The sequence below is a fragment of the Ictalurus furcatus genome, chromosome 6, assembly GCF_023375685.1.
Source record: "Ictalurus furcatus strain D&B chromosome 6, Billie_1.0, whole genome shotgun sequence".
Classification (NCBI taxonomy): Eukaryota; Metazoa; Chordata; class Actinopteri; order Siluriformes; family Ictaluridae; genus Ictalurus; species Ictalurus furcatus.
The window spans coordinates 28,594,817-28,611,653 of NC_071260.1; the positions used below are offsets into that span (position 1 = coordinate 28,594,817).

A 16,837-nucleotide genomic window follows, 5' to 3' on the forward strand; every position below is an offset into this window, starting at 1 on the left:
CAGCTTTACCTTGGCTTGGCTGTACGCAGGGTGGTGAGAATATCTGGGAGGCCCAGGATGATGTATGGGAATCATTTTAACCATCATTTTGAACAATTTACTAAAGAAAGAAAAATGACCCATTATTCAAGAAGAATAGAGCCACTGGCCTGGTAAGAGTCAGAAGGAGACAGCCAAGATTTAAAAGCTCGCCTTTGTTTCAGAGGAAATTCCCCATTCGGTTGGGGGGGGGGGGGTGTGTGTAATGGATAGACAGTTTTCCTAATGGCAAGAGAAGCGAGCCAGCAGCTAGGGGGGTCTGTGGTTTAAATGCCAATGCTAACTGAGTGTTTATGATGCGTTACTGGGTTTTTAATAGTACCAGGAAGTTATGATAAGTCTACTGCTGTGCCCTTGATTAATGCCGTCATAGACAATGATTGTTACATAGTAAGGTGGCAGGATGGATCAATAAAGTATACACAAAATAAGATCAGAATTTGGGTCATTACACCAGATGAGGCCCTGTTCACACCTGGTATTAGCATCTGTCTCGAGTGATTTGATCACTAGCGGACAGCTGAAACGCATAGCTGTTTACATCTGGCATGTGATTGGATACATTTCGGTTCTCAGGCAGAGATGTCCCGCAAATCCATCCAATCTCACTTACTTGTACGGACCGTTTCAGATGTTTTGTTCACATGGTCTGCTCATGAAACTTATAAATGGCCGTGAGATCAGACGACAGCTGTTGCTTTTTTCTTCTCTTTGGTTGTAGCATGGTTTTTATTCCTTAGCCTAGCGGTGCCATATTCTCTGGCAAGGGCAGTGGCAAGGAAAAAGGTTAATTCAATTCAATTCTATTTGTATAGCGCTTTTAACAACGGACATTGTCTCAAAGCAGCTTTACAGAAACATATAAACACAGGAGACAGGTTTTAAGTGTGTGAATTTATCCCTATTGAGCGAGCCGGAGGCGACGGTGGCGAGGAAAAACTCCCTAAGATGATATGAGGAAGAAACCTTGAGAGGAACCAGCCTCAGACGGGAACCCGTCCTCATCTGTGTAACAACAGATAGTGTGAAAGTAAAAGAAAGTTCATTATGGTTTTTATATGAAGTCTGTTTTGTTGAACTAGTCCACTGTTCACTAAAGGAGACCTGAGTGTAAAACTGCATGTGGTAATTGCAGTCCTAAGGCCATCGCAGCAAGGTTAAGCTGTAGACAGTTAAGGCTGTCCTTTCTCGCTGTCTGGGATGTATCGAGACGCCTTTGTGTTCACACTACAAACGTTATGCAGTCGTATGCGTCCCAAACCCCCTCCGAACGTGGTTTGAGGGATCGGATCCCAGTGGCACCGACCTTCGAGGCACATCGGACCCTGTTCACACCTGTACTCATGATCGGATCACCCAGGACACGCGTCGGTGCCTAATCTCTTCCCCCTTTCATAGGCCGCCATTACTTTTGCCCTAATTGAATGGTTCGACTTGTGCAAATTACTCCTGCGAATGATTTATGAATAAATTCGTACGCAGCCCGATTAATGCGGCTCAATGTCCTTGTGTAAAAAGGGAAAGAACTAGCCAACTGGCGCACCTTCGACTGTCCCCATACCACTCAATGTAGACGTGGCTGTGTCATTATTATATATGAGGAAAAAATAAGACTACAGTTGAAATGTCCAGTTTGAATTTCGAACACGAAACCACCCGAACACAATGGCTTTAAGAAATGAATCAGATTTGCCCTGATGTCTTTGACAGGTGCTTACAGGTGTTTGTGAACCGAACAGCGGTGAGTCAGGACGCGTTCCCTGATTGCAAAGCCATTAGCATTATTAAACCTTCTTGAGTTTAAAGGGCAGATGGCACGGGCATTTTAGCGATAGTAGTGCTTTATTACAGATTACAACCTCTTCACCTGAAGTTTAAACACGATCCTGTGCGAATCTGCGAGTCAGGTTTGACCTTTATAGGGCTCTGTAGCTGCTCAGAGTCGGCCAGAACAAGAGGTTTCAGGAGTGTATTCCAGGAACGTGTGTGTGTGTGTGTGTGTGTGTGTGTTTTGCATTTCCTCAGGAAACTGGGCTGAATGTTTTTGGAGTTCCACGGAAAGTCTCTTGCATTACACCGGTGGCGTGAGTGAGAGATTAGACAGAGAGGAGATGAGAGGAGAGAGCGTGAAGAAGGGGAGGAAAAGAAAAGACAGAGACGGGAGGGGTGGAGCGGTAACCTCACCGCAGGCAGCACTTTCAGCCCTCACACATGCTCGCACACGCTCACACACATGCTCACACAGTCACGGCGTAGCAAAGGCAGAAGGGAGAACAGAAGGCGAGCGGACGAGTGGAGTGAAAGAGGTCTAACTTCAGTTAGGTCCCGGGCTGTCTGTTCTGCCACGTACAGAGAGGTAAAGTAGCGCACGTGTCTTTTTAAATCAGATGTGGTGTCATGGTGATGATCAGAGGCAGGATTGTCAGTAGTAAATTAGTCGTCTCTCGGTTGTAAAAATTGTCTCCGTGTGAAGAGATGATGATGAGGGTTGAGATTTTATGTGTTTAGTTATTTTATGTGTTTGTTTCAGAAAAGCTTTAGTAATCAGTGTACCTACATGCATGTGGCTTTAGTGTGTGTGTGTGTGTGTGTTGTGTAGGTCTACTTCAGATATGCAGTGTGTTGCCTAATCTAAAGCGCATTTAGATCACAGAAGTCAGGATTCATTTAGAGACCAAAGTGTCCCAAGTGTACATCATGCACCTTTCCCCAGGTCCTCAGAGTCAGATCTATGCAGTTTTCAGTCCGTTATCCCACACGTATTCGATCACTCAGCACACGTTTGCCGTCTGATATTTTCTTCTAGGCTAATATAGGATATACACATGACATAAACAACAGGAAAACAAACAACATATAACAAATAACAGGAGTCATTTTTCATACATACCTGCCTCAAATCACATCCAGTGTTCCAGCGATGTGACTTACATTAACTAAGTTGTTACTGAAGATGAAGCGGCCAGCGGACTTTGTAGCTCGGTAGCACTCGAGTCATGGGGGCGGCCATCTTGGAAACCCGTCCATCCAGGATTTCACGATTTCGCAATCGCAGAAATGAACACAAAATCAAGCAAACTCCGCAATATTCAGTGGAGCTTGCGATTCTTTCTTTTTGTTTTTCTGACTTTCTTTGTTTTTTGTTTTTTTTTCAGGGCCAAGACGCGTCACGTGACATCGTCACGACGCGCATTCAGCCAAATCCCTCTTCGATTCACGTGAACATGAGTACAGTTAAAAGGTCTCATTCAGCAACCAACATCACCGCGAAAGACTGTGCAAAACAATTCCGTGCAATCGCAATTTCTCCAATTCAAATAGTTTTCTGCAAAAAAAAAAAATTTAAAAAATTTTAATTAAAAAATTCTACTCGCATTTTTGGCCGCAACTATCACAATATAAACTCTGCAAATTCCCGTACAGACTGCTTAACGCTTACTGGCATACATTTAAACATGACAATGTGAGTACAGTCCGTCACGTGGCTGAGCGCTAGCCTGCTTTCAGGCGAATGCTGATTGGTTGAGGCAGGGAGGTGTGTCCAATTGAGTACTCCGAAATGTTGCGATGAAACTCGGTGACCCGTCTTCCGTGGATTGATCGAAGGTGTCGGAGTAATATGGATGAAATAATTCTTGAATCTGACTGCAACCTGATCTCACTGTGACCAATGAGATCAAAGCATCCAGAAAGTTCTGAAGTGCATCGGGATGAGTCTTAAATTATAATAAATGAATGATCGAATCTTTTGCGCAGCTTTGCATATCCATCATATGTAAGCATATTATTATTTCATTATATTTCATACAAAATTCCCTCACATCATCAAAGCGCTTTTTGTTTTGAGATGGTGGCTGATGTAAAGGAGCAGGGGGATTTATACATGCGTCAGGTTTTTCGACAAGAAACATTTCAGCATAGGATACACCCGTGAATCCTAGCTCCTCTGGAAGCTCCCTCGCCTCCTCGCGGTGCAATTAGAGAATTGATATGTCCTTCAAGACAGTTGACGTCGATCGATTTCCGGGTCACGGGCCGGAGCACGGAGGAGCGAGGAAACGAGGGAGCATCGGGTTGAGTATTGAGAAGCACGCTCAGTCTTTTTGTCTCTCTTGTGTTCCTGTAGGAGCTCCAGTTTGAGAGGCTGACCCGGGAACTGGAGGTGGAGCGACAGATTGTGGCCAATCAGCTGGACCGATGCCGACTGGAGGCGGAGTCACCGGGAGCTGCGAGTGGCAGGTACAGCACACACACACACACACAGGCACACACACACACTCAGCATGACTCTAGTTCTAGTCCAAAGACCAACAGATGCCTTTTTGTTGTAAGTCCTTTTCTCTTTACTAACCCACTCTCGGGCTTTTTCTTCCAATAATCCAGTCAGTTTGTAAACATGAGGATGTATATGCATGAAATATTTCCATTGGGTTGTTTACCATTGTGGACACATCTCAGACACATTCTGCAGTCTGTAAGAAGTTTGCACGCAAGCTTTCCTACTTACGATCCACGCGAACGCCAAGGTAATCCAAGTGATTTGTGGAGAAATGGCTTTTCCTGAGTGTGGGTTAATTTCTATACACTCAGGCTTACAGCATGTCCTCGTGCTAAGCTACAATTAGTCTGATTGCATGGAGCAAATCAGTCTGACGGACCGAGATTTATTTTTTTATTTTTTCCCTCCCTTTGGTGCACATGCACATTTCTTCATGCTTGAACGCTTGACCTCTTTCTTTCTCTGTCACAGAGACGCACACTCCTGTGCTTTGTTTCAAACAACGGTGCGTAGTCAGGCTGATGTGGGTGTCTTGTGGTGCTCTTTGATGTTTGTTGATGGCGGTGTGTGTCTGCGCTAGGAACTTGTGTGTGTGTGCGTGAGAGTTTGTGCTGTGTATTATGAAGATGTGGTTGTATGGTTAGAGCAAATTCTGTCTCAGGGTTTACTTCCTGTCAACTTTTGGGGGGGGTTTAATCGTGATTCATCGCAATTTCCCGCCTCCTCGGCGGATTCGAACGTCGATATGTTGGCGTGTTAATCTCATTTTCGTCGATTTTATCGTTTCTGGTGCATTCCGGTACAGAATTTCTGATGACATCATTCATACGTTTGAATTATTTCTCAGTCTCACTGTGTTTAAGCTTAGTGAGGAATGTTTATTGAGCGGTTTTACTGTGATTTATCTATTAGAAAAGGGCAGTTCTGTGTTTTAGTATACAAAAAACAACAGGGATCTTGTACAGGAAGTTGGGATAAGTGTTTAACGAATTTATTTAGCCATCAAGACACCAAGCTATTAAATCTGCGTGCCTTTGTTTTAAACAGCAAAACATATTAATAACGTATAATAGTCACGATGATGCAATGATCAGCCCTGGCGTCTTTGCGAAAACATTCCTGTGTTGTTGTGTGAATGTGTCGCTGTGCGTCGAGATATACTGGGACCTTCGTTATGAGAGTGTTACTGGCGCGTCCTCAAAAACCTTTTACACAGCACTTACTTATCCATCCCTGAATATTATCATCACTTTCATTCCCGTCGCTCGTCCTATCATTGTCCGTAGCTTGCAGCTTTCACACGATGAAACGGCTCCTCTGTTTCCTTTCCGTCTGAGTCATGAGCGAGCTGCAGATCAGACATCTCATCAGACTGCGTTTCAGACCAAGCTGGAGACATTAGAGTGTGCTCGGAGGACTCGGTCTTAATCGTAATAACTTTAACTCAAACTTCAGATCTTGGCTAGGGGATTTATACGTGCACAGTAATGATTATCTTCATATGCTGCTGTACAAATGGTGTGTGTGGGTGGGTGGATGGGTGTTGGGGGGTTGGGCTGAAAGTGTAGCTCTTTCAGATGAGACGCAGTACTGATAATGTGGAGTCAGGTGTGTGTTTACCCACAAGTCCGTGTTTAAGTGTGCATTATGGAGCGTACTATTCTGGGATTCTGCGGCATATTAGAGCCCTCAGGCTCGACTTCATCCACCTGCTTCACCTGCATGGAGCGCACGCGCACGCGCACACACACAGGAGCAAGAAGGGTCAGAGACTGATATGAGTTCATGTATATAAACAGAACGGGATGGATATGAAAAGTACGATCAAAATCTAAATAGAGTGTAAAGATAGAAAGTTTGTTTGATAGATGCATGGAGATAAATGAAGAAATGAATGGGTGGACTGATCATGTGATAGAAAGAAGGTATGGAGAGGGATAGGGATGATCTGATCTGAAGGTGTATGATTAAATGTTTGAAATCAGTGTTGGAGACAACAATATAATCGTGCTGACATATTCATTTCTTTCGTTACAAAACTAACATCTTATTTATTTTTTATTTCTTTTAAACGGACGACTCGGAGCGAAATATTCCGAAAAACAGCCGATAAGCGTCCAGCGTCGGTGGGAATGTCTTTAATACTGTTTAAAAAGCATCTCAGGGAAATCCCTCAAGAAATCGGGTGAGAAAACGCCAAGGATACATTTCTGGAAATTCTAGGTGAAAAGGTCGTCTACGTTGAAGATGCTAAAATATAAAATTATTTTTGATTTCTTTTGGATTTTTTATCACAACATAATTCCTATAGTTCCACTTGTGTTACTCCAGAGTTTTGATGACTTTATTATTATTATTCTTCTAAAATGTGTGTGGGGAGAAATTAAAATAAAGAATGTGTGTGTGTGTGTGTGTGTGTGTGTGTGTGTGTAACCCTAACCCTGCCCTTCTAGAGTTAGGACTACTTAGGACTTTGTGGTTATGTGTAATGTTTTGCTCCAGTGATGGAAAAAAGGGTCCGGGCTAGAATACAAGTAGGATTTGGTGAGACTTCAGTAAAAGAAACTCTATCCAGATCATCACTCATTTTGAAGCAGCAGTTTGAAGCACAAAAAAAAAAAAAAAGAAACCCCAACCCTGGAGTATTTCTTTAACCTTCGCTGGACGTGTGTGAACATGAATGAATGCTGTCCCGGCTGTGACGTTCACCACTGGCTCTGCTTCAATAGCCCATTCACTGTACAATGGAGCCCCATCAGAGCTTCATGCCTGCCACCACTCGAGCTTTTATGTCCTTTTGCACTAGAGCAATCACTGACTCCAACCTTCACCCCCAACCCAAACTACTCCACCTCTGTCGGGTTTCCAAGCCGGTGCTCGATACAGGCTCTATTCTTACATGTAGCCACGTGCTACTGGAACACACCTTATATCTGGTAAATGTATACCTATTCTGTTCTTCACTCTCCTCTACACACATATTATAACGCACACACAATGCAGACACACGCAGCCTCGTCGGTAAGTTAACAGGCCGTTCACACCTCGGCTGAATGGCAGTAAATCGCCATCTTTTCATTTGGGGCGCTCCAGCAGAGCGGGTGATCTCGCAGCCTGTTCTTTTTAATTTGGATGTAAGCTCGTTTGCAGTAGCCAGGGGCAACAGGATGGACGACTCCAGTACGCGCATAGCAATAACACCCCGTTTAAAGGTTACTGCAAGAGCTGAAGCTCAGTCTAACACAAATCAAGATCAAATCGAGAAGCGTATTACATCGGGATGTGCCAGGCAAAATGTCTGGGACGTTTTGTTATCGTTTACACACTACCGACAATGATATAAGGCAAAAACAAGTGTTCGGTTAAATCCTTAAATCTTTGTATTCAAGAAAGTCTTCGTCGTTCACCCTCGGATTGTTCTGAGACTCTGAATGTCAACGATCGCTTTATTAAAGCGAACTCGTTCGATTTCTGAGCGAATACAAGTCTAGATTTGTCTTACAGTTGGTATTGGACAGTGTTGGTGTCTGCTGTAAGACACGACCTGTGTATGTTGTGTGCTAATTAGTGCACTAATCCATTATTTTGATTCTTTTCGGTTATGAAATTGAACGAATTCACCGTTATTCAGGGAATTTAGGAATAAAACAGTTTTATTGTCCTTTTTAATGCTATAATTGTGTAAACGTTGTATACTATGAGCTTCTTTTTTTAAATTATTATTATTATTATTATTTTAACATGTAGAGGCTTTTAAATCAGAATGGACTGGATTTTTATGTATTAAAAAGAAATAATAAAGGAACATACTACAATAGTAAGCAACCAAATAAACACTGTATTCACATAACTGGGAAGAGTTACACCATTAGGTTTAACCTTTTTTTTTTTTTTTAAAAAAAAAGGGGAGGAGTGTTGATGGAGGAAGGGCATGTTTTCTAATGGTTTAGAGGACTTGCTGGTTATTATGCTAAGTGCGGAGTTCTGGGGTGTGGGTGTTTGTGCTGCTCACTGCTTTTATCGGCTTTGTTCAGCACAGAATCGCTGAAACCTTGTACTTTATGACATGCTTGCTCTTTGTAATCCATTGCATGTGCTTTGCCAAGCTGCCACTGTTGGGCCCTTGAGCAAGGCCCGTAACCCTCTCTGCTCCAGGGGCGCCGTATCAAGGCCGACCCTGCGCTCCGACCCCAACTTCCTAACAAGCTGGGATATGAATTTCACTGTGCTGTAATGTATATGTGACAAATAAAGGATTCCTTCTTCTCTTCATTCATACTCAGCGTCTCTATTCGTCTGTGTACAGTATCGCCAAATATTTGTGGACACATGACCCTCAGGCTCGCATGTGGTTCTTCCCCAAACTTTTACCACGGAGTTGAAAGCACACAACTGTATAGATGTCTTTGTGTGCTGTAGCGTTACAATTTCCCTCCACTGGAATTAAGAGGCCCCAAACTTTTCCAAGCATGACGATGCCCCTGTGTACAAAGCGAGCTCCATGAAGACATGGTTTGCCAAGGTTGTACTGGAAGAACTCGAGTGTCCTCCACAGAGCCCTGAACTCAACCCTACTGAACCCCTTTGGGATGATCTGGAACGCTGACTGTTGCCCGGTCCTCCCAGCGCCTGATCTCACTAACGCTCTTGTTGCTGAACGGACGAATCCCCACAGCCACGCTCCAAAATCTGTGGGAAAACCTTCCCAGAAGAGCGGAGGTTATTATAACAGAGCGGAGTAAATGTGGAAAGGGATGTTCAACAAGCACGCATGGGAGTGAAGGTCAGGTGTTCACAAAATTTTGATTATATGGTGTCTATACGTGACACTGCAGTTCCGTCACCCTCTTCGTCTTCTCCCATACTCTTCCACAAGCACACTGTTTTGGCTATCTCCCGGTTTCCCAGCATGCTTCCCATGCGCTCACCAATCATGTGACCCACTTGCCGTTTTTATGCACAGAAAGTCAGTCTGCCTCGACTTCACACAATAACTGTCAGTCTCCCTTCTTGACCTATCGTTGCCCTTTTCTTGCTGAAATGAAACTTGCACAGCAAGAGCTAAAAGAGAGAAAATATCTCTATATTTTCTAGCTGCTTGTGCTTTCAGAGGCAGAACGGGGTGAGAGAATGGATGTCAGAGAAGCCACTGGGTAAAATTGCCACTGGTGTGTGTTCTCAGCCAGCCATTATCTCACACACATATGCCAGCACAGCCGGGTTTTTCACCTTTACGTGCTGTGTAATTATTACTGTGCTTGTGGTTACCTGTTTTATGGCTGCTAGCAGGGAGCAGTCAGAAGGCAAATGCTTTTCATTCCTAATGCCTGGCTTGGACAGATAATCACTCTCTGGTCTTTCGACTTTCTTTCGAAAATTACGTTTCAGCGTTTAGACTTTACGTTCAGGAGCTGTAGTTCTCTTACGTTATGGCTGTTTTAGTTTTAGATCCTGATGTTGTCATGAACCGTCATGAAGGTATTTGTGTTGTTGTGTCTATCGGTTCTAAGCTCACACTCTGATTGGTCGATTATTTTATTATTATTATTATTATTTTTTGGTAGGAGGGTAGATAACTGTACTAACCTTGAATCTTGAAGCACAAAACAGCACATAACACACAACGGGAGTTCTTTCATCGGCGTTTTTTCTTCTCCAAAGACACCAATGTCGCTATGTGTTTAGATCAATTCTATATACGTTTCCGTTCAATTTCTCTTCCTTTATTAATCCTATTTCTTTCTTTCCTGCAGTTCCTCTGAGAAGTCCCTCCACTGGAGACCTACAGGTAATATCTTAATCAATCTAACTACAAGCAATAATACTATTTTTGTATTTCTGACCTTAAGATTAAACGTGATTGTCTTTAAATGTAGGCTTTCTAATCTCCAAATTCATGCCACGCCTGATTGCGACGGAAGTAAATACATTTGTCTTCATGTTCCCATCCTCTATTTGATTATCTGTTCAGGGGTACGGGAAATAATAAGAGGATGTTCAGGATCGGATTTAATCAGGAACGACGTGACTCAATTAACATTAATGCTAGGCTTATTCCAATAATGTTACATAATACATCTCAACATTAATATTTATCGTGGAGACCTTGAAGGATCTAAGATACAACCCTGGGTCCCGTTCCTACGCAGAAAAGATTTTTAGGCAGACGAATTTGTAGATGAATTGCATATTTCCTTCTCCGAGAAGATCAGGCTTATAAATCAGCGAGCAAAACTTGTTGCTCTGCCTGACAGTCGGTGAAAAAATGACGTCCGTTATTAGTGATAGTCCCACCTGTTATTAAAGGGTGGACAGTAAGGAGGGAATGAAAATGTAATAGCAGTTAATAACCGCTCAAAGTAAAACATCTGCCTGAGGGAATGGGGAAATACAGCAAGACTCTGTGCACGAGAGGAGGAATGAGCCGTCGTATCGATCGCACTAATGCACGCTGTTGCTAAATAGATTTAAGCTCGTACGATTGTATTGTAAATGAATTAGAACGGGTACACCGGGACATTAGCATTAGTTGCACGTCATTGCCTTTGTTTAGCTTTGTAATAATAGATCATATTAAGTACCGCTGTGGGTCCAATTTTCCACAGGCACTGACTGATGCCTCATTAGTGTAACCTCTCAAATCTCACTGCTATTACCTTTCCAATATTATTAATAAAACTGACATTTGGGTTGCAAGTGCAAAGAATTTCCACCGTCGGTGAGGAAAAAACCCCCAAAACGCAGCATTTTGATACCGCTCAGCTGTAATTACGGCTCTAAATGACACCGTCCCTTCACTTTGACTTCTCTTCATGTCTAATTAAATGTCACTAAGAATATATCTGAGACCGGGCTGTAGAAATGTCCAGCGAATTAACCTGCAATTAGTGATAGCGTGAGAAAATCCACTGTAATAATGTATATCTATATCCTGCCAAGCAAAAAAAAAGGAGAAAAATGTGCGCAGTGTCAACTTTAGTGTCGTTGGTGTCCTAATTATACGTTTCATAAGCCTGTACACACATAATACTGATGTTTTATTGCCTCCAAGCTTTTGTTGAAATCCAAGGCTGTTGGAATGCACTCAGCTAAAATGGCTGCCACCCAAATGACTGACTGTGTGTGTGTGTGTGTGTGTGTGTGTGTGTGTGTGTGTGTGAGAGAGAGAGAGAGACTGAGGACGGCTGTTTAGCTGGGAACCTTGAGATATTTAGCTAAGAAACAAGTTGACATGTAACATAGAACATATTGTTCGAAACAAAACACCGGTCCAAGTTTGTCCAGTTTGAAATCAGTAATCAAGGCTTCAGTTCAGTCTCAGTATAATAGTTTGTGTGTGTGTGTGTGTGTGTGTGTGTGTGTGTGTGTGTGTGTGTGTCGAGAAGGAGCACACTGTTTGTGTGAAAATTCTCTCTTTTTTACGACTAGAAGTCTGAGTGACATGGCATACTCAGACTTCACATTATATAACATATATGATGTTTATAGTGCCAAAACATTGTCTGAACTCTGGTCTCCATGCAGAATACTTAAAAATATTCAATATTCTTGATTTCTAATGGTTTGAAATGCTTCGTTTGACGAAACATTTGGAAAAACGCTGGATTTGGGGGGGGGGGGGGGGAGAAACCATTTCATACTTGTGTAATTTCACAACTAATAAGGCTTTTCTTGTGAACTTGCAGACAGGAAGTCCGAGTGACCTCGTGTTGTAGTGGTCGACTGACTCCCACAGCCCGCCGATAGTGTTCAGGATACGCCATGAGAAAAATCGGAGAGTAGCTTAATGAACTAGCTATTTATAGAGAGCAGAGAAAACTCTTACTGGAGCCGTGACGGCGTATGGATGAAATTCTTGCTCGTTCTGAAGAAGCCACATATTCCAGCTTCGAAGTTGATAAAACGTCTCTGAAAGGGCACATAACCAGGATCTCGTATAAATTCCACCCCTTTCATCGCTCGCCTCCGTCCTTCATTAGCCTCAAAGACGCTGAAAGACTGGTTCGTGCATTTATATCCTCACAGCTTGATTATCGCAACGTCCTCCTCGGTGGTCTACCTGCTAATTCTCTTGCTAGGTTGCAATATATTCAAAACTCTGCAGCTAGACTTCTTACACATAGCAAGCGCTCAGCTCACATTAGTCCACTCCTGTCTGAACTGCATTGGCTACCGGTTTCGTTTCGCATTAACTATAAAATAATCCTGCTCACATTTAAATCACGTCACGGTTTGGCACCTTGCTGTCCGAGTGAAATGCTTCTCCCCTACAACCGGACCCGCTCTCTCGGGTCCGCCGGGCTCGGACTCCCCTCTGTCCCTAGATCTCGTCTCTCTGCTATAGGTGGCAGGAACTTCAGTGTAGTCGCCCCCAAAATCTGGACACCCTCTGAGTCTTCGCAGCATCACATCCATCTCCGAGTTCAAATCCCAACTTAAAACGTATCTGTTTTCTCAGTCGGTACGTTTACATGGACAACAATAATCCGATATTAACCCGATTAAGACGATACTCTGATTAAGAAACTAGCATGTACACAGCGATTATTGATGACCTTAATGCGACTAAAGTCAGACTCGAAGTAAACACAAATCAAATTAAGACGTGTGGAGTATTCCTGTTTTAGTCGCATTATCGACGTGCGTTACAGACGTGTACACACCTTAATCACACTATTAACGTCGTGTGAGAGTTTTCACCACATTGTGCGACAGGACACGTACACACACGGCAGCGCTCAACCGTTTGACGGCAAACGAGAGCACGGCTGTGTCCCAAACTTACCTACTATATAGTAGGTGAAATACGTGTAGGTAAGTACGCGGTTTGGGACGCAGCCCACAAATAATTAACTGCACTTGATGCTTTCGTAAAAAAAATTTTTAAATAAAAACTGTATACGGTCCCATAACGAAGACGAACTGCATGTCGATACGTGAAATTCCGGAGGGACGTCGGACGGCGTGGCGCGGGGACGTAATGACGTGTGCCGTTAATCGCTCTACGTTCTATAACACGTAAAACCTGAACATGAAAGGAATATTCTAAAAGCGACTCATGTAAACACCTTAATCAGGATATCGTCTTATTCAGAATAAGGTCAATAATTAGATTACTGCTGTCCATGTAAACGCAGTCAGTGTTATCTGTCCTAATCTGTTGCTATGCATCTTTCTCAGCGTCTGTACTATCTGCACTGTTTTTTTCACTTTCTGTGTTTGATTGTTCATTTTTTTTCATTGTATTGTTATTGTAAAGCGTCCTTCAGCTCTGGAAAGGCGCTGTATAAATTAAATATATTATTATTATTAGTAGTAGTAGTAGTATTAATAATAATAATAATAATAATAATAATAATAATAATAAACTCCAACCATTTCTCCCAACCCAGGGATGGTTGGATATGGGAACATGTTTCCTGCTAACAAGCTACTACCAAGAGCATGGCATTTGGAAATTCAGCTACTGCATTCCATTTATATCAAAACTACATAACCTGTATTGAACTTGAACTGTTATACTGATTATCTGATGAGAACCAAACATATCTTGCATTCTATGAATAACAGTGGAGTCAGTCAGTAAAGGTCTACAAAAGTACTGTGAATGTCCTCAGTATGTTTGGAAAATCTCTTGTAATGTACTTTAATTGTGGCAAGGTTTTTTTTTTTGTTTTTTTTTGTTTGTTTTTGGGTTTTTTTTAAGTGTTATACAAATAAAACTGTACTGAGTAACCAGTATTGCAGAGCCCTGTATAGGAATAAAATGAAAAGCATATATTAAACGAATAGCACGTTTTGCCTCGCACCTCCAGGTTTGGCGGTTCGAATTCCGTCTCCGCCCTGTGTGCGCGGAGTTTGCACGTTCTCCTCCCACGTACTCCGGTTTCCTCCGTCAGTTCAAAGACATGCGCTGTAGGCTGGTTTGCATTTCCAAATTGCCCGTAGTGTGTGAACGTGTGATTGTACCCTGCGATGGGTCGGCACCTCATCCAGGGTGTCCCCCACCTTGCGCCTCGAGCTCCTTGGGATAGGCTCCAGGCTCCCCGTGGTTCTCCGCGGCTCTCCCTGTGTATGGAAAACGGAAGGATGGATGGTGAGATCGAGGGTGAGATCTGGTAGCGTGCACTACACGTGAAGGGAGATGGTAAATCCTGCCTTGTTACATCCTCCTCCGAGTCATTAGAAGAAAATGAGCGATTCTCTTTGATACGTGCTCGCTCTTTGCTAGATCGTTTTTGCAGTGTCATTGTTTGTCCTGGCAGCGCCGTGGTTTTAGAGTGATGAAGTCCAGACTGCCAGTGATAAAGCAGAATGACCAGTGACCGAGTGAGAGTCATTAGGGTGTGTGTGTGTGTGTGTGTGATGGCCAGATATGGCTCCGGGATTTGTAGTGTCCCGATGGTAATGAACTCCCGTTATAGAGTTAAGCTTGATTACTGCTCACCGTATCAGCCATATGCTGAGAGCTCATAAACGATAACCCAATTATAGCAATTCGTTAGCTTTATCCCACGACTCGCATCAATAATTCACTCAACCATCTGGATGCTTTTTTATTATTTTTTTTTTTGGTAAAGTTTTCACATACACTGCAAATTGGTCCTTTTTCCTTAAAGATTGCAGCTTATTTTTTCGAGATTGATGTGGCTGCGCTGTGCTGTCCGTGGACGTGACTTGCGAAGGCTGCGGCGTGTTTGTGAGGAGATGGTGAGGAAGCTCTGCAGACACACTCGGTGCAGCGAGAGCTCCCGCGTCAAGATGTCAGGGCCGCTCGGTCACAGAGTCAACAGATACGAGTAAACAGCTTGCTGAAGAAACAAACACACACATGCACGGTCTCTCTGTAGAGTCCGCCATCATCCATAAGAGACGTAAGAGAATTTTAAGAGCGGGGACTTCCTGCCTCCTCATACAGATTTGTGCTGGACTGGGAAATAGGGACGCGTTTAAACGTCAGCGAAAGAGGGATTTGGATACAACATTACCTTAGTAAGAGTTTAAAGACAACACTTTGCCTTCTAATTATTAGCCATGGCCCTTGACTCTGTGATTATCTCTGGCTTTTTATTATTATTATTATTATTATTATTTTTTAATTTTATTTATATAAACAAGAAATTCAAGAGGAGTTCTGTAGGGACTTGGCAGGTTGAACTGAAAGACCGTTCCAGAAAAGCTGTGGCTAATGCTAATACCTAATCCTTAGCTCTCACACTGTGTGTGTGTGTGTGTGTGTGTGTGTGTTATTTCATTTGAAAGCTAGTTAAAGAGGAAACAAATAGGATTTATTTCCATAAAAGCTCCATTTCCATGATACCTCCAGGCTTAGCTTCTGACTGGGTATAATCTCAGCGTGTACCCAAAAGCTTAAAACGTAAGATGCTTACACCTCTGAGGCCAGCCCATAACCGTTTTTTTTTTCTTCTCCATTTTTATTTTTTTTTTATTTTTCCATAGATGTGTCGAGTTCCGCCGATGCCAAGTCTGTCAGGGAGCAGCTGTCGCTGTGCTCACCGGAGCAGAGCTCTCTGCACGAAAGTGAGGGTCCGTCTGCACACGACACTCTCGATCAGGAGCCACACTGCAGCTCACACGGGGATGGGATATCGCATTCGAACGAACAACACAAGCAAAGACGTCGTTGTTCAAAAGCAGTTTTTAGTACAGATACAACATTTTCCCCACTGCACCCTAGTCACATGACGCATTTGGCAGGGAATTCTGTACGATCCAATCAGTGAAGAGTTTGGAGCCCAACATTGAGATGTGAATTCCCACTTTTAAGATCACGAACTCAGAAAATCTGAACCACAGAGCTACCACACTGTCTTTACTGTACGAGGGGTGTAATAATCAGACGATCGATAAATAAATTGACATCAATTTAAAAGGCGGCGAGTGAAATCAATCAAATCATTCAGTATACAGTATATAATCAATCAGAAATCTATTATTATTGATTATTTATTGATTATTATTGGGGAAAAAAGGACAAAAACTAGTGTGTAAAAACATTTTTATTTAACTGTTAGTAATTTATCAGGCTAACGAGGCGATTTGCATGTAACTCATGCAAAATCATCATCATTCGGGAATTAACACTAGGCCTACCCCAGATCTGGACAAAGTTGCTCATATATTGATCAGAGGATATTAAATCGAATCTTATCGCAAATTAAATGATCAAATGGTGGCCTTAAGAATCAAAATTGTACCATAGTGTAAGCAGAGTCAAATATCTAACCTTAAACGTGCGTTAGGTAAGATTTGTCTTTTTGTTTTGTTTTTTTTTTTCAGTTAGGTGTGTGTCTATAAAATGATTGACAGGAGGCACATCCGAACACAAGCAAGCATTCTAGGCCTGAATTCAGTTTCCCAAACGTGACTTTTGCTAAGACTACGGCTTAATGCGTTTTTTTTTTTGTTTTTTTTTCCCCCCGTTGTATTTTGTATTACATATTACATATCTTCCAGGTTATTTCTACAAGTAAGGATTAAAAAAAAAAAAAATCAACT

General features: G+C 42.6%; 1 protein-coding gene across 10 annotated transcripts in view; it reads left to right on the forward strand.

The window, feature by feature from the left end:
- LOC128609091 (plakophilin-4) overlaps positions 1-16,837 on the forward strand; it is a 149,554-nt gene that overhangs the window by 79,530 nt on the left and 53,187 nt on the right. For 6 of the 10 annotated variants that reach the window (XM_053627465.1, XM_053627464.1, XM_053627459.1 and 3 more), the window contains 3 exons: positions 4,166-4,278; positions 10,072-10,106; positions 15,779-15,865. In XM_053627465.1, the coding sequence (XP_053483440.1) occupies positions 4,166-4,278; positions 10,072-10,106; positions 15,779-15,865 (235 nt within the window). Of the gene's footprint in view, positions 1-2,057; positions 2,396-4,165; positions 4,279-10,071; positions 10,107-15,778; positions 15,866-16,837 lie in introns of those variants that run through there. The other 4 variants (XM_053627460.1, XM_053627461.1, XM_053627466.1 and 1 more) reach the window with 3 other exon arrangements.